This window comes from Formica exsecta, unplaced genomic scaffold (assembly GCF_003651465.1).
Source record: "Formica exsecta isolate Colony F162 unplaced genomic scaffold, ASM365146v1 scaffold1277, whole genome shotgun sequence".
Classification (NCBI taxonomy): Eukaryota; Metazoa; Arthropoda; class Insecta; order Hymenoptera; family Formicidae; genus Formica; species Formica exsecta.
The window spans coordinates 1-17,875 of NW_021848609.1; the positions used below are offsets into that span (position 1 = coordinate 1).

General features: G+C 32.9%; 3 protein-coding genes across 7 annotated transcripts; 2 read left to right on the forward strand and 1 right to left on the reverse strand.

Annotated features, from left to right (window-relative positions):
- Nucleotides 1-2,599: 2,599 nt before the first annotated feature.
- LOC115245712 (phospholipase A1-like) lies at nt 2,600-5,010 on the forward strand. 4 transcript variants are annotated; one of them, XM_029824154.1, is made up of 7 exons: nt 2,600-2,849; nt 2,917-3,061; nt 3,174-3,301; nt 3,554-3,864; nt 4,373-4,469; nt 4,634-4,654; nt 4,739-5,010. In XM_029824154.1, exons 1-7 carry the CDS (start codon nt 2,695-2,697, stop codon nt 4,905-4,907), a joined length of 1,026 nt encoding a protein of 341 aa, XP_029680014.1. In that variant the 5' UTR covers nt 2,600-2,694; the 3' UTR covers nt 4,908-5,010. The 4 variants fall into 4 exon arrangements, with proteins under 4 accessions (XP_029680014.1, XP_029680016.1, XP_029680015.1 ...); XM_029824156.1 differs by lacking the exons at nt 4,373-4,469; nt 4,739-5,010 and adding an exon at nt 3,974-4,048 and having other exon boundaries at nt 4,614-4,707; XM_029824155.1 differs by lacking the exons at nt 4,373-4,469; nt 4,634-4,654; nt 4,739-5,010 and adding exons at nt 3,974-4,067; nt 4,231-4,366.
- A 1,228-nt stretch (nt 5,011-6,238) lies between these two features.
- Nucleotides 6,239-7,897, forward strand: LOC115245711 (signal peptidase complex catalytic subunit SEC11A). Of its 2 annotated transcripts, none has more exons than XM_029824152.1 (4): nt 6,239-6,514; nt 6,598-6,707; nt 7,416-7,565; nt 7,624-7,897. In XM_029824152.1, the coding sequence occupies exons 1-4, from the start codon at nt 6,467-6,469 to the stop codon at nt 7,871-7,873; spliced, it is 558 nt and encodes a 185-aa protein (XP_029680012.1). In that variant the 5' UTR covers nt 6,239-6,466; the 3' UTR covers nt 7,874-7,897. The 2 variants fall into 2 exon arrangements, with proteins under 2 accessions (XP_029680012.1, XP_029680013.1); XM_029824153.1 differs by having other exon boundaries at nt 7,639-7,897.
- Nucleotides 7,898-9,722: 1,825 nt separating this feature from the next.
- LOC115245710 (probable cytochrome P450 304a1) lies at nt 9,723-17,040 on the reverse strand. The gene is made up of 7 exons (XM_029824151.1): nt 15,368-17,040; nt 14,340-14,591; nt 13,774-13,946; nt 13,432-13,701; nt 12,742-13,031; nt 10,976-11,232; nt 9,723-10,043 (listed from the first exon to the last, which is right to left on the reverse strand). The coding sequence occupies exons 1-7, from the start codon at nt 15,456-15,458 to the stop codon at nt 9,865-9,867; spliced, it is 1,512 nt and encodes a 503-aa protein (XP_029680011.1). The 5' UTR covers nt 15,459-17,040; the 3' UTR covers nt 9,723-9,864.
- Nucleotides 17,041-17,875: the final 835 nt, after the last annotated feature.

Here is a 17,875-nt window from a genome sequence, read left to right on the forward strand (position 1 = left end):
CTTTTAAAAGGACCTCGTCACCCATGTTTGTTTGTATGTTAGCTGCTTCTTTTCTGTCTTTAGAAGATGCTAAAATTATATAGAAAAAATTTATGTTTGAGGAAATAACAGTACAAGTACAATACACCCAAGATCTACAGAATTCTTTTAATTTTTATAATATTGTAGTGCAAATTTATATGCTAGAATTAAGAATTAAATAAAGAAAATGTTACTATAATAAGCAAAAGTTGTAATACTTTTATAATGTGCATTAATATATCATTGGTACATTTGTATGGGAAAGAAATAAAATTATTTTTAGTCACTGCTCTTTCTGCCTCAAGCATGAAAGCTAAATTTTCCTCACTTGTGACAGAACATGTCGATAGCCATCTGACAGCAGTACGTGTAAATGTTGCACCGCCAATTCAGTACGTGTAAATGTTGGACCGCCAATTGAATAATGTAATCTTCCTGAGATGTTCTGGATCTAGATAAAGAAATAATTATATTTATTTTAATTATTATATTGTAATTATAATATTCATCGTAACTGATGCAAATTTAGTTCATATATGTTTACATAAGTCGAAATTACCATTTTTATCTGATAAAATAATAATCAATGCAACAAAGTATTACTTTTTGTCGATTTAGATAAGCTGACATAAATGTTCTCTAATCATATGCAAATACATACATACATATATGAAATACTCAAATGTACAGGGTATCCTAAAACCATCGAATATTCTTCCGAAACATATTTTTCACAATTATTTTCAAATCTCGAGAAGAAAAGGTGCTATTATCGTTTATTCTGTTATTCTTAACATTACAAGTTTTATATAACTAAATTCAAAATTAGAATTCTCATTTGAAATTGATTACGATATTATCTATTTTCTTGCCTGAAGAACTTAGATAAAAAAAAACCAATTGTTAATTGCTCGAAAATTATATATGTAATAACTCCAGTAAAAAAAAATCTGTTTTAAATCAATAAATCTATGAAATATATAATATTCGATGATATCGAGACATCCGTTATAATTCGCAAAGATTATCACGCGATATTCTTTTGCAATATATGTACATACGCTAATACAAGCATTCACATAATTTCGAAAAATAAGAATTTCAAACTATGTAAGAGAGAGAAAGAGATTAATTTCTATGTATCTCTTTTACAAAATAACATTGTCAAAAAGTCAATCAACTATCAAGCTGCTCTGCGCGAGACACCATTGCCACAGTATACACAGTAGCCATGAGTAGCCACTGTGTAGTGTGTAGTCGCTGTTCTCTTAAATTCTGAACAACCATAATGCACGAGTATCCAGAAGTGACACCCAATGGCCCACATTCTAATTGCTCAGGAAACTTCGGAATTTATAATAATAAAGAGGCTTTGCCTATAACTCGTATCAGACTATCCAAGGAACGTTCTATCAATTAACTATGATCGGCTGCGTTCGTTTTTGACTGCGCTATATAACTGTTAAAAGCATTTGATTGATAAATTGAAGTGAAGATTTCTTTATCCTGATTATAGAGTCAATCAAACTTTGAATTCTCGCGCGCGTGAAATAATTCGAACTTTATCAACTACTCTAATCAATTTCACACAACTTACTTTTATTATATTTATACTATTAAAATGATTAAATTGTCTGTATTCAAAACTTAAATAATAAGATTGAAATTATAATTACGTAATCACATTAGTTACAATTGTTTTTCAACTGAAAATAAGTTAATTAAACTTACACTTGATAATAAAATCGATAAATCGAATCGCATGTTTATATTTCGTTCAAAATTCCTCATAAATATTCCGCTTTTACGTTTATATTCGATACTTAATTTATAAAGATATATGAGTAAAATATTCGATAATTATTATTTATTCTTCACATATTGTAATAATTAAGAATTAAGAGGATTAAAACTCAATATTGAAAATTAATTTAAAAAAATCAGAAATATACTTTCCTTAAGAAAAATCATTCTTGTAATACATATAGTGGAAATAGACTACACGTTAATTTTGCGATTATTTAGCAAATTAAAAATAAAGAAGAAAAGATGATTTATATCGAGAATTTATCTAGCTTTTCCCGTAAATTTTTACGCAAATATGAATTTCCGTCAATGAAAATTTGTTACCCTATGTTTCAATTAATCTTCAAGGTTTTGTCGCGCACGATTTTTGCATATCTTGATTCATTTTTACTGCTTCGTAAAAAATACGCGATCCCCGAAACATGGCCAATAAAAACTTTTTGATAAAATTTGATTCTAAATTAATGCAAACGAAACGTGTAATACAATACATGCTGTATAATAGGACGATATGTATTGTAATAATATCAAGGACAAGATCATTATGAAATGATATTTGCCGCACTATTTCATTTTTATTGCCGGATAATGTCAGGAATAAAAGCGAATAGCAAAGAGAAGAAATGTGTACGCGGTAGCGATATTTATTGATCATTTGTCACTTTATACACCAGTATTGTAAAACACATTTGCAACAAATTTCTTGCACTCGCTAAACAGTTTACACAGCCGTTAATAATGTTGCGAGTGTCAATATTTTTGTAAAACTTACATATATATAAAAGAGTTTAGCTCTCAATATCGCAAAATCCATTTAATTGATTCAGTTTCTTCTCAGTATCCAGTAATACATTCTTTCGTATCGTAATGAGAACCGTCGCTGCAATACTTATAACTTTTCTCGTACGATGCGTGTATTTACATCCTATGTATGAATCGGGTGTTAGTGAAGATATAGGAGAATTTTTTAACTCGTCCTGTATCTTTGGCCCTAAATCCATGTCGATGATTTTATTCAACAGGTAAGGCGCAAATAAATTTGCCATTAATTCATTTCTCGCGCGCTGATTATATTCGCATCTCTTTCAGTAATAATCCTGAGGGCAAAGATATCGGGGAAAAAGAAAGCTGTAAGTATATTGATCCTTCGAGACCGATTGTCTTTTTGGTCCATGGTTTTACCAGCTCTGGAAATAATACTAATAATTATGATTTGGCTTTGCAGTTGGTAGAGGTAAATATTTGATACCTGATATATATATATATATATATATATATATATATGAAAAATTGATATCAACATGCAATATATTTATAGACATACTTGTTGATTTTTGTTTTTATAGAAAGACTATACAGTATTTTCATTGGATTGGTCTGCTGCAGCATGCACAGATGGAATACCCATAATAAAACTGCTGGAATATCCTGCAGCAGTAAAAAACACTCGTGAAATAGGAGAGCTTATGGCGAAGTATTATTTTACATATGTTATGTTAAAAAAAATTGAGATTTAATAAATACAATATTAAATGGAGTCATATATCAAATGATACACTCCAATATTATCACAATATATACATAATAATAATAACTAATATATAATGCTAGACAAACATAGTATTCAATAATAAAATTATTATGTTATATAAAATGAAGACGCAATGTACAAACAACTTGGCACGATGTCCTCCATTCATATGTTTATATGAATTTTCTTTTCCAGATACGTTATAACACTGATAACGGATTGCAAAATTCCACTGGATAACATAACGTTTGTCGGTCACAGTCTCGGGGCGCATGTATGTGGCTTCGCTGCAAAAAACATTCATAATTTGGGTTACGGCAAAATGCCGCTTATCATCGGCGCCGATCCTGCGGCGCCGCTGTTTGGGTGGAATAAGTGCGAGAATAGGCTCTGCAAGACGGATGCCATACATGTAATAATTGTTCACACATCGCTTCTCGGAATGCAGTCCAACATGGGTGACGTCGATTTGCGGTTTAATGGTGGAAAGGAACAACCAAACTGTGGTGAGATTAATTATTATATTTAATTAATGCATTCAAAGATGTTGAATATTACGAGAATGACAGAAAGTGAAAGACACTGGAAATATTGCAAATAAAATTCATGTTTTAGGTTTGGATGTTTCATGTTCACATAGCAGATCCATGGTCTATCTGGCCGATATATTCGATAATTGTGTATATCCTGGTGATAAAATAAGTTCATCGTAAGTGTGTTTTTTTATAATCAATTAGCATGTTTAATCGGGTCTAACTTTCACGAGAATTCTTCTTTGAATAAAAAAAATATTATTGTATCATATTACATACATTTGTATATAAGAGACAGAAAAATAGGAGATTACATTACCCGATCTTTCTTTTTTTCAGATTTTTGGGAACACTCAGAAGGTATAAATAGCTCGATTGCTCAAAATCATTTATTTAAAAATTCTGTTTTTTTATTTGACTATTGTTTTACTTGTCTTTTTTGCAGGCCATCTTATCCTGGTCCTAATACAACTAACTGCGTCGCCTTTGGATCTTTCATGTTCACATACCAGATCCATGGTCTATCTGTTCGATATATTCAATAATTGTGTATATCCTGCTGATAAAATAAAGTCATCGTAAGTGTGTCTTTTTATAATAAATTAGCATGTTTAATCGGGTCTAACTTTCACGAGAATTTTTCTTTAAATAAAAAAAAATATTATTGTATCATATTACATACATTTGTATATAAGAGACAGAAAAATAGGAGATTATATTACCTGATCTTTCTTTCTTTCAGATTTTTGGGAAACCTCGGAAGGTATAAATAGCTCCATTGCTCAAAATCATTTATTTATAAATTCTGTTTTTTATTTGACTATTGTTTTACTTGTCTTTTTTGCAGTACACCATATCCTGATCCTAGTACAACTAACTGCGTTGTCGTAAATGACGAGATTTTCAATATCAAGCAAAACGACACACTCAGGGACGGAGATTACTACGTATTCGTCCAGAAGGATTCTCCGTATTGCACACAAAAATCTTTTAGTTGCAAGTCACTGATTGAATAGCAGCCAATAACTGACTTTAAAACTTTTATTTTATTGTATTAGAAATAAAGTTTCATAAATGGTACTGTTTTAAATAAGCAATTAAATCGCACGATAGCACAGCATATAAAAATCCTTTTTTCTTGATATCCTTGAACTCTATTATTGAGGGAAGAGAATTGGTAGTTGCATCGCCCAATGTTGAACAGATGCGTGCTGTTTCTGCGTGTGGAACGCAAATTTTTTTGTAAACTTTTTCTTTTATAAAAGAACATTGTCAAAAAATCACATGTCGATCAACTGTCAAAGCTTCTGCGCGAGACAACGTCGCCATAATATATACAGTAATCATGAGTGAGTAGTCAATTAGGTCCTAAAAATTTTTTGGTTCTGATTGGTCAATCGAACGCAGCCTACATAAAGCCCGTATCAGACTACGCATTGAAGATTGAGATTCAAGATTCAAGATTAAAATTTGACCAATCAGGACAAAGAAATTTTAGTCCCTTTTGTTCTGATTAGTACCGAAAATCTATAGTATATGTGACGTAAACTATAGATTTTCAGTACTGGCAGAGAATATCGGAACACGGCCAATATAGGGCCAATTTCATAAAGTCCAGTTAGATGAACCGACGGTTAAAATTAGCAAGGTGGCCAACAGAAAATAGAGGTAAAGGAAAACCAAGGCTGCGTTCCGTTTCATGCATAATGCGCATAATGCATAACTTATCCTTATTTAACATTCGGTGAACAACAAAGATAAGTAATGCAACATGCGCACCATGCATGAAACGGAACGCAGCCCAAGTATTCATATCATTTCAGTTGGAACCCTGCTAATTTTAACTGTCGGTTAATCTAACCGGACTTTGTGAAATTGGCCCTAATACGGCTCTATGGCCGATATTCATAGTCAGTTCCATAGACATAGTATATCTAGACCGAGCGTTTGCCTTTATTTAAGGAGTGGGGGTAAAGATGCACGACATCAAGATCGACAGGCTCCTTTATCTAACAATAAGTTTTAAGGTGCCTTTACATGGCAGCGTCAAGCGTCGAGCGTCTGCGTAGAAAATTGCGCAGAATCTAATTTCAGCCTAGAATCTATCTCTTTTAAATTCTGCGCATTTTTCTGCGCAGACGCTCGACGCTTAAGTGCCAGTCTACAATAGGTGATTTAAGCCCTAAACCTTAAGAAATTGACGAATCACAATCAAGTATGAGAAGAATACTCGACTGTGATTAGTCAATTTCTTAAGGCTTAGGGCTTAATTCTGCACATTTTTCTGCGCAGACGCTCGACGCTTAATGCTGCCATGTAAAGGCACCTTTATGCTCTATGATCCAAGTTTGACACTCCGACCGTTCCGCTGGTTCTATCGATTCGCCGTTCGTCGTTCCCTGTTCATTGTTTATGTGACGTGGTGATAGCCGTGGTCCGTGGTAAATCTCGGTGCCAATGGTGGACATATTTATATGTAATCTGTGGTAGTAGATACAGAGTGCCGGTTGTGTTCGAATCAACGAAACTGGAAATTTATCTCTTCGATTCACGTAAATCTTCGCAAACTCTCACTATGTTGCATTCGATATTCGACGACGTGCGACGTATGAATAAACGCCAGGTAAACTTTTTCCTTCAATGACGATCGTTAAGGTATCAGAGATCGCATATGGTGGCTATATATCAGTGTTCTCTGATTTTTAGTTCCTGTATCAAGTACTGAGCTTTGGCATGATAGTCTCGTCGGCCCTGATGATATGGAAGGGTTTGATGGTCATCACCGGTAGTGAAAGCCCTATCGTGGTGGTATTGAGGTATAAAAATAGACCTAAATCTAACCTAGTTTCTCTCTCCCCATTATCTATGTATCTGAATAATTTTTGAAATAATTAATTGTTCTTTATCGTTAAGAGTTTGCCAATTTGTAATTGGTACTATCTACTTCCACTGACAATACAGGATGTTCCTAAGTTGATTATCTATTTTACGAAATATAGTCATTGATTTTAAGGCGATCCATTGCTTCGCAGAACATGCATTCAAGTATTGCAGGTGTTACTTAAACCACTTTGGATAATATGAGTTTGAAGATCAGTTACATTTCTATTTCTTCTACACTTTAAGTTTAATAAAACCACAGGCAACAAATTTAATGGTGTTAAAACAGGCAAATGTGCTGTCCTTGCCCGACATAAAGCAAACTTGAACTTTTATAAATACATGAATTTATATAACAGTGGATATACCATTATGCCAATATATAACAATTTTTTTTAATATCTCATTTTTTATCAAAATAGATAATCACTTTAGAAACATCCTATAAAATACATTTGTTTTACCATATAGAAAAATGTTTAAAGATAGAAATATAGTAGCAGAAAGCTTGATAACAGCAAACATTATATTGCTTATTATATTGAATTAATTCAATAAACTTGCAAAGAGAACATCCATATAGAATAAAATCAATAATGCTTGATAAATCTATATTGATCCATTTGTACTAATTCTTAACACAGTGGCAGCATGGAGCCTGCGTTTCATAGAGGTGATTTGCTCTTCCTTACTAATTATCAGGATGAGCCAGTAAGAGTGGGCGAGATCGTTGTTTTCAAAGTCGAGGGCAGGGATATACCTATTGTACACAGAGTACTTAAACTTCATGAAAAGTAAGATTCATGCCATTTATGAAATACAAATATATTGATAATATAAGATAAACAAAAGACGTCAAATTTCTAGGGGTGACCAAAATAATACAGTCAAGTTTCTTACGAAAGGTGATAACAATTCCGTGGATGACCGAGGCTTGTACGCGCCTGGTCAGCTGTGGCTGACGCATAAGGATGTGGTCGGCCGGGCTAGAGGCTTTTTACCATATGTTGGCATGGTCACTATATACATGAACGAATATCCTAAGTTTAAGTATGCAGTATTAGCATGTCTTGGACTGTATGTTTTGGTACATAGAGAATAAAGTTATGCTCTCAATAAGTTGAAACGTTATGTTATGGCAAATTGTGAATGTCCAAGAAAATGCTTGGATTGATTGTTGTATGTATGTATGTGTGTGTATATATATGTATATATATATATATATATGTATATATATATATATATACATATATACACACACACACACACATATGGCACTGCAACTTCCTTTTCTAGTATGTTTTAAACTAACAATTTTATTCTTACACACACACACATACATACACACACATATAAGATGCTACCTTTTTTATATTTTTACTAAAATACGAACGATGCGTGTGTGTACACAGTGGCATAACCGCATCGCGTAGACATATTTCGACTTACAATTAAATGAAATCCAGGATACTAGATAGACTGAATGCGCTATTAGAAAGTAGTTAGTTATATATTTTGGTGAATTTTGTTCTCAAAATTTTCCTCTAATGCCGAGATAGAAAATGTGCATCGTGCGATCCGTTTATATACTTAGTGCTTTTTACATAAATGGTAATCAGCTGATTAAGCCACAATATATATATATATATATACAAGAGCTATGTACAATAAGAATATTCATACATACATCATTGAACTTAATTAGGAATTACGGAAACATTCAAGTTTAAATGCATTTCACTGTACATATATTTCGTCAACAATCCGAAAATGAATTTGATAACGTTGCTCGAATAATCGCAAATAGATTTTGCTCGCACTTCTTGATTTTCATATCCAGATGAGATTTGTTTATGTGAACGATCGATTCAAGATGTATCATGTTTGAATCTGTTTGTAATCACATTATGTAGTTCCAATTTAAAAAGCTATGTATGATATATATACATATTCTGTCTTTATAATAAAATTGCAGTATAATTAACAAAAAGTATTAGTCACATAAATCCGATGCGAGGCTGGTCATTAACCGCACTCGAAATTGTTATACGAATTGTACATACATACGCGAAATGCGGGATTACATTTATTCTATTTACCAAGCATCGATTAGTAAATACTCTGCAAATAGGAAGCAAGCAATTTCGAGTTTTGCGTTCAAACATAAAAGAAATATGCAACTTGATTTATTTTTCTTTTACTGATTCTAATTAACAATATGAAAGTGATTATTTCGAGAACGATTACTATTAGTACTAACTGTGAAATCCAATGTCTAGATCATTGCAGATTATCTACACAAAAAATCCTTATTTTTATGCTGCTCATAATCTGGACCACAATTGCGAATTTTTGAGATATCTCGAAACCCGATTGCATTTTGTTTGTGTGCGACAGAAATGTTTATAAGTATTTTCTAAAATCTTTTAGAAATCTTTTAGAAGAGTTGCCTTTTTGAATATTTCTGTGTTTCTTAATAATATAATACAGTAATTATACATCACAATTCATAAAAGTAACACTAGTCATTGTTCAGCATGTTTATAACGTGATCGTATAACGTTTATACAGACATAACAGTGTTAATTTTTCTCCGTTAATTCTACTTGAAAAAAATGGCATTATATTATATAAATATAAAATCTTAATGTGAAACGGATTAGTTAATTTGAAACAGATAAATTTTGTTATAAGGGGAAATTTTTTTGTTATGAAGGGATGTGAGAATATATCGATATAAAGATAGATAGTATTCTAAATATCCCAACATGCGCATCTTTGTGAGAATATATCGATTGTTTTTAACAAGGCACACTGTAATTATTTTTGTCTCATATGAAATAAATTTGTAATATTTGAATCTCTACTATAACATATATTACTAAGGCCTTTTTATTTTCTACTATTCTATTTTTATATTATATTCTACTTTTATATACTACTTTCTCTAACTTTATTCATATAATCTTTTTTTATTGTTTTGGGGTATAAAATTCACCCTCAATGTTTGTATAAATCTTTCAGTTACATCCTATATATATATATTTTTATATATATTTTTATCTGATTCGAATATAGGGACAAAGATAGAAATCAACGTACTTCTAAACGTATCCACAATTCTTTGGGATTGATGACTAGGCCAGGTAGCTTGTCCTCGAGACTCGATGACTCACCCTCAACGAAAAAGAAATTAAAATTTTGTATTAAGAGGGCTATCGATTCGAACATATTATATCTGGCATAAGTTTCCCCCGCACATAATCGATGACCTGTTAAGACAGAAAATATTTAATTATTCTTTTATATTAGTATTATTATCATTATAAATATATCATAAATTTAAATTGATATACACTCTTAGGGTGGACTATTTTAATAATCAATCCACGCGAATATCTCGAAAACTGAGCCCGATAGACAAAAATGTTTTAGACAAAAGTTGCATGGTTTCGAGGAGGCCATATGATAAAAATATGGACTTGACCTTGAGTGATCTTTTCAAGATGAGGTCAATGTGATCGATGTTTTCTTAAATGTAATCCCCCATTTTTTATTGCATATTCTTGTAGCTTATCTCAAGAGCTTTTCAAAACACTATAATAAAGTATTTTTCATTGAGTATTTTTTGAATTATTTTCTATCTTAATCTGACATATTTTAATATGAAAAATAAAATATCTCGTAGAATATTTAGTTTTCGATAATTTTATCGTAATACTTTTATGTACAGAAAAATGAGACAAATCAATTAGTGTAAAAAAAAAATTATTTAAAAAGATACATTGTAAGTAATTACATACTTTTTCTTAAAAATTATTTATATTTCTATTATTAATTATTAATTTTCTTAATTATTTTTTTTATACTAATTGGTTTGTCTCATTATTCTGTACATAAAAGTATTACGGTAAGATTATCGAAAACTAAATATTTTACGAAATATTTTATTTTTTATATATGGGGGATTACATTTAAGAAAACATCGATCACATTTACCTTGAAAAAGTCACTCAAGGTCAAGTCCATATTTTTATCATGTGGTCCCCTCGAAACCATGCAACTTTTGTCTGAAACATTTTTGTCTATCGGGCCCAGTTTTCGAGATATTCGCGTAGATTGATTAAAATGGTTCATCCTGTATATAAAAAACTACTAAATTTTTTTCTAGATACATTTTATATATCACCGTATATCGACTCACCGAAACCGAAGGGAAGTGTCAAATCTTTACTTAATTGTCCATCTTCCTTCAAAAATCTTTCTGGTCTGAAGTTCTTGGGGTCGCCCCACATATCAGGATCACTATTCATTGCCGCCAAGTTGGTGACAACCGGCGTGTTTGCCGGTATCTCGTAGCCTCCTAACGTAGTTTTTTTCACGGTTTTATGAATTATGCCGAGCGGGGCAAGTGTCTCGATTCTTAAAGATTCACGGATTGTCGCTTCCGTATAGGGCAGACTGAAACAAAAAAAGAATACCTTCAAATACGAGGTTTGATCAAAAAATACGCGGATTTTTGTTTTTCTCAAAAAATCTTTATTTATTCATCAATATTAATTTTGTCCCCATCAAAGTAGTCCCCATTAGATATAATACACTTGTGCCAGCGCTTTTTCCAATCTTCGAAGCACTTCTGGAACGCAATTTTCGGTATGGCGTTTAGCTCCTTCAGCGATTCTGTCTTTATCTCCTCAATGTTGGCAAAACGTCGTCTTTTCATGGTTTTTTTCATCTTCGGGAATAGGAAGAAGTTGCAGGAGGCCATGTCTGGCGAATACGGAGGCTGAGGCATCATAACGGTGTTGTTTTTGGCCAAAAATTCACGAACAAGCAGTGAAGTGTGAGCAGGTGCATTATCATGGTGCAATTGCCATGAGTTGTTCGTCACAAATCCGGGCGTTTTCTTCGGATCGCTTCACGCAAACGGCGTAGAACTTCCAGGTAGTACTTCTTATTGACCGTACTATCTGGTGGCAAGAACTCATGGTACACTATGCCGTTGAAATCGAAGAAAACAGTAAGCAGAACCTTCACATTCGATCGAACTTGACGAGCTTTTTTCGATCTTGGCTCTTCAGGAAGCTTCCATTGGGACGATTGGACCTTAGTTTCGATGTCATATCCGTACACCCATGTTTCATCACCAGTTATGACTCGTTTGAGCAGTTTTGGATCGTCGTTGACTTCATTCAGCAACTCCTGAACAATGTCCATTCGGCACTGCTTTTGGTCAAAATTCAACAATTTCGGAACAAATTTTGCTGCCACACACGTCTCATGCCCAAAACATCCGAAAAAATTGCTTGGCATGAGTCAAATGATATGCCAACATCATCAGCAACCTCTCTGATAGTGATTCGGCGATTGTCCATATAATCATTTTCTTCACTTTTTCGACGTTGTCATCGGTTGTTGATGTGCTGGACCGTCCAGGGCGCTCGTCATCTTCAACGTCTTTACGGCCCTCTTAGAAACGTTTGTACTACTTGTAAACGCTTGTTTTATTCATAGAAGACTCGCCAAAAGCAACATTCAACATTTCCAATACGGTGCTGCACTTTATTCCATTCTTAAAGCAAAATTTAATGCAAATTCTTTGTTACATTTTTTCCACAAGTAAAAAATTGCCGAGCACACCAAACACGTGTAACCTTTTCGACAGTCAACAATAAAGTAAGCATCCAATATGGCTACCAATGTCAAGATCAGTGATGCCAGAATGGCCACGCTAGCAACACGCAACTGTAGTGGAGGGGATGACAAGTGAATTCTTGTTTCCACAGCTTGAAAAAATGCATTAAAAGAATTTAAAAAATTTAAGAATTTAAAAAGAATTTAAATATGCTTTAAAAATAACTAATATGCTTTTACATCCGGATTTTCCATCACAGACGCGTGTCGAGAGGAAGAACGTATGCGTGCGGCAAGCAAGATGGCCGTAGTAACGGTCCTACCATTACAACTCACTTTATTCTGTCCTCCCACGTGACCAATCGTCCGGTCCCAACGACATTGTCTATCTCATTCTGGACTTTCTTCATAACTTTGGGATTATGCATCAAGTACTTAATAGCGTGGGTAACGGCGCTTGGTAACGCGGAGAAAGCGGGGAACATCATATCGACTAGCAAAATGATCAGTTGCTCTTCCGTAAAATAATGCGACTTGTCATCTTCATTTAACTTTTTCAGATAATTATCGACGAATCCCCGATTGACGTTCTCGCTGAGAGTAGCTTTTTGACGCTCCAAACCTTTCTATAAAATCATAGTATAAAACGTATAAAACATGTGATTGTATCTTTCTAAATAATAAGGAGATTTTTCTGTTTATTTTATACGCGATATATAAATTTTATACTTAGCAATTTTAGTAAACTCGAAACAGCTATAGTTTCGCAAAATGGTTAGATATAAATTTTATATATCCCGTTGATATAAAATATATCTAAATAAAATATATGAGCCAATTGTATGCACACAAACGTACACACATAAGTCTGCTGTCTCTTTTCAGTAGTATAAAAAAATTCTGAGAAATTATTAGAGTATTTAAACATGAAATTTTGAAAATTTATGTAGCGATTCAAGCGCGCATTTAAATCAGAACTAGATTTTATGTCACACGTAATTGTATTCGTTCGACAAAGAACTCTACCTTGACAACATCTACCATTGCGTAATTTCCTTTTATATGATTTTTATAGCCAAACATATTGCCAAAGTATTTCAAGAACGGACGTTGAAAGAGCGCGCCGCCGCTTGGATCGTTCGCTCTTTGCATCATTAAGGCCGAGCGACAGAGATGTCTCGGGATATCGTGTTCGCTTCTGTCAAATCTGTAACCGAACATCACATTCCATATGTTATTAGCTGACGACGCGTATAAAACATCCGGGAAGAGCGCCAAGTTGCCCCTTATTATTTCCTGCGAAAACGAAATTTTCTTCATTACGAAAGAATGATATTCACATATTTATATTTCTTAGAACGGCCGTACCTTTTCTGCGTCATAAATTGGTCCGTTTTTCAGGATATCGATGAACAGAGTCATCTCGTCCATGATCTCGCTCTCGAGTTTCTCCTGACGTCGACCGAATCCAAAGTCGCGCATATGGCGAAGAGCGAATCTTCTCTGTTCTTGCCATTGTGGGCCTTCGATGAAAAATATACCTGTAAAGTTTTACAGTACTTAGCTTTCATCTCTCGCGCGTTTCTAAGAGAAGTGTCAATGACTACGTTTACACGTCACCCCTAATCGGGTTTAATAACATCCGTAGTTCGAAGGCTGGCCAATCACAGTCATTCCATTCTTCAGAGAAATAGCCGTGATTGGCCAGTTTTACAACTACGGATGTTATTAAACCTGATTAAGGGTGCCATGTAACAGAGCTCTATCTTATTCTTATGTCTTAATTATCTACCGTTATCTACCTGTTACGTAAGCGTTCAATGTTTGTGGTATATTCAAAGAAAAAAAAGGAAATAAAAAATTCTCTTTATGCAAGAAATATCGCTATTTATCAAGAAATAAACGAACGAATAAACAATTATGACTCGCATTACCTAGCTTCTTTTTGAAAGCTCGATCTTTTATAAAATCCGCCTCTGTGACTCGGCCGTCGAACTCTTCCTTCGAGAATACCTCCTTTATACTGGCATAATCATTCGCAATTACCGCAAAATAATCGCCCATATAGCAGCTGAAGACCTTTGATTTTAGCTTCTTTGCGTAATATTCCATACCCAAATGTACATATTTGTAGTTTCTCCATAAAAACAACCAGTAAGCTCCTCCTATTGGAATCCTGATAAGACCTACGTCATAGAACTCTCGTAAAAAAATGATCAGTAGCCAACATCCAGATATGATAGATCTTGTTAAGCAAAATTCTATCCGTATCAACAAAAATATTCGTCAAAGATAAATATAATATTGGGTTGAACGGAAAGTTCGTGCCGTTTTTTCGGTCTTCATCTGTTAGCAAAAAACGGTACGAACTTTCCGTTCAACCCAATATAAAATATAGTGTGCATATATATGTGCATATATACAGGGTGTCCGGTAAAGATTGTGCCAACGCTCGTGAGCGGATAGAGCACAATAAATTGAACAGAAAAGTCCTGTAACATTTTTTTCTATAACGCTTAATAAAGGAGTTATTATTGAATAAAGTCTAATCAATCAGCGCCGACTTTTAGCCGGATGCACGTCGGTGAGCCGCCCGGCTGGTAGTGTATGCCGCCGTAGTGACGGAGCGTTCACGCACACTACCAGGTGCGCGGCTAAAGGCAGTGTTTCTAAATAAGCGTGAACAATTTTAGATTATTAATTTTATTACCAACCATGTAAAAAAAATTTAGCTCGATATCTCAAAATTTGCGAAAGTTAGAGCAACCACGTCCTTTTGATGCACATACATACATACATACACACATACGGACATTTTTTAAAAATGATGATTTTTCGATTTTAGAACATTCTGAACACATCGGCACCAAAATTTCAAAAAAAAATTTTTTCACAAAAACAAAGCTTCCTCTATAAGGAAGCAAAAAGTATTCAAATATATGCAGATTTAATATCAGTTTACCTGGAGGTGTATTGGGCGGTTTATCGTAAGCGAATCTGTATAATTTGTACACCACGAGTAACACAAGTACCACAATTAAGAGCGGAGACATAGTTGGATGAATGACAGATACTGAATGAAGAGATGAGAGTTTACGAGTCTATCTTATATTTTTTTAAATATGGTTGATATAAAAAGTTACAATGTCTGGACAGTAGAGATTATGAGATGTGTAGGCTGCGAGATATAAATTGTTTTCAATTTAATATCTCTTTCTCGAAGACTTAACTAGAGATACGGCAGATATTTGTTTACGATTTTATATCTCCTACTCAAAGCAATATTTTTAGATATCAAAGATGGTTATTACTGTGTTATGTGATGCGTAAAAAATACATGATTAAAAGCAATATTATCAGTACTCTTTGTTCGATATTTGTATCTTACTTGACCTTTGATCTTGACTATATTCAGGAAACTACTACAATGACGTTTACTTTATATATGTGTGATTAACACATGCAGTGTGCATGATATAGAATACACATGAGCATTAAGAAAAGCGAAATATGTACATATATATAATAAATTAAGTTTCACACAAGAAAAAGAAATAAGAACACATTTTTATTATTATATACTTATTGCAACGATCACACATAATCATGTTTTTCTGAATGTCATCCAATATCTTAATGGTCTTTAAAAGAACATGTGTTATAAATAACACGTACACATATATACAAATATGGCAATATAAATAGACAAGAGTTATGTTAATAAGATTATTCAAAAAAATAACGATTGAATTTTTTTCTATATACATTTACATATTATAGGATATCGATTCGTCGAAATCGAAAGTGAATGTCAAGTTTTTCCTTAATTGCCCATCTTCTTTTAAAAATCTTTCACTGAAAAAACTAAATAATCATTTGCTCCTCCATGAAATTTTACAACTTGTTTACCTTTTTAATCTTCGTTTATTTTTTCAGATAATTAGTTTCTTTGCGTAATACTTAATAGCTATTTTTGTAGTTTCTCCATAATAACAGCCAGTAAGCTCCTCCTATTAGAATCCTGAATAAGATCTACGTCGTAGAATTCTCGTAAATAAAAATGATCATTAGTCATCAGTCGAGATATGATAGATCTTGTTAAGCAGAATTCTATTGATATCATTAAGAATATTTGTTAAATATAAATGTTATATAAAATATAGTATACATACATATACATATATATGTATACATATGCATGTAAAAACTTCTTTTCCATAATTTATGTTATAGTAATGTTTGTTCAATATATATCAGTAACATTTATAAGGGAAAATATATACTCTGTTACACAAAGGATCCAATATTCGATACTGAAGACTGAGAGAAATCGGAATTGAGAATAAAAAAAGTTTATCAAATATAAGCAAATTTGATATCAGCTTACCTAGAGGTGTATTAGGCGGTTTATTGTAAGCGAATCTGTATAATTTGTATACCACGAATAACGCAAATACTACAATCAAAGACCGAGTTATAGTTGAATGAGCGATCCGAGGAAAAATGGACATAATGTAATTATATAAGATCATATAATTAAATACAAAAGACGCGATGTATGATCTGGCCATGTATAATATGCATCAGTATTATATAAGAAATGCATTGTATATATACAGGGTGTCCCATCAAAAGTGGCTTCCTCCTTTTATCTTTTAAACTAAAAGAGATAGACCGTAATAAATATATATCAAATCAAATAGTTCAAACTAAACTTTATTGTGAGCATAGTGGTTGCTTCCAAAAGCTATCTGTGTTAACGAACGGAGAGGTATGCATAATTTTTTTATAATAATGTGAATTTTTCGACACGAAGAAAGTTGTAGCGCTATTTGAAACAAATATAACGATATATCATATAATGTAAATTTTACATAATATAAGAGTTTTATCAACTTAAAATATCGCGGACGACGTCTACCTTTTCATTTTTGGTCCTGCGATATGAGCAATTTCGGATTAAATATTATAATCAAATGACAACATGATTGTCAATCTCTAATGAGTCAGAAGTTGGTCATAACGCAGGGCAGAAAGTGAAAAGGTAGACGTCGCCCGCGATATTTCAAGTCGATAAAATTCGTATAATATATAAGATATTTACATTATATCATACATTGTTGTATTCGTATCAAACAGCGCTATAATTTTTATCATATCGAAATATCCACATTATTATAAAAAAATTATGCATACCTCTCCGTTCGTTAATACAAATAGCTTTTGGAAGCAACCACTATGCTCACAATAGAGTTCAGTTTGAACCATTTAATTTCATATATATTTGTTATGGTCTATCTCTTTTACTTTAAAAGATAAAAGGATGTGGCCACTTTTGGTGGGACACCCTGTATAGCGTATACAGTATGGACGCACATAGCATATATAAAACGATTTGAAATATTTATATTTTATATATATGTAGTATATAATGAGAAAAATCTTCATTAAAAAAAAGGTAAAAGATATC

Excerpts from the sequence above, each read along its gene's own strand:
- LOC115245712 (XM_029824154.1), top strand. The coding sequence starts at position 2,695 with ATGAGAACCGTCGCTGCAATACTTATAACTTTTCTCGTACGATGCGTG. Across the intron at positions 3,062-3,173 it reads TGGCTTTGCAGTTGGTAGAG|AAAGACTATACAGTATTTTC; the intron begins GTAAATATTTGA and ends TTGTTTTTATAG. Across the intron at positions 4,655-4,738 it reads TTTTTGGGAAACCTCGGAAG|TACACCATATCCTGATCCTA; the intron begins GTATAAATAGCT and ends TCTTTTTTGCAG.
- LOC115245711 (XM_029824152.1), top strand. The coding sequence starts at position 6,467 with ATGTTGCATTCGATATTCGACGACGTGCGACGTATGAATAAACGCCAG. Across the intron at positions 6,515-6,597 it reads GACGTATGAATAAACGCCAG|TTCCTGTATCAAGTACTGAG; the intron begins GTAAACTTTTTC and ends TCTGATTTTTAG. Across the intron at positions 6,708-7,415 it reads CCTATCGTGGTGGTATTGAG|TGGCAGCATGGAGCCTGCGT; the intron begins GTATAAAAATAG and ends TTCTTAACACAG.
- LOC115245710 (XM_029824151.1), bottom strand. The coding sequence starts at position 15,458 with ATGTCTCCGCTCTTAATTGTGGTACTTGTGTTACTCGTGGTGTACAAA. Across the intron at positions 13,947-14,339 it reads AGCTTTCAAAAAGAAGCTAG|GTATATTTTTCATCGAAGGC; the intron begins GTAATGCGAGTC and ends AAAACTTTACAG. Across the intron at positions 13,702-13,773 it reads CAATTTATGACGCAGAAAAG|GAAATAATAAGGGGCAACTT; the intron begins GTACGGCCGTTC and ends TCGTTTTCGCAG.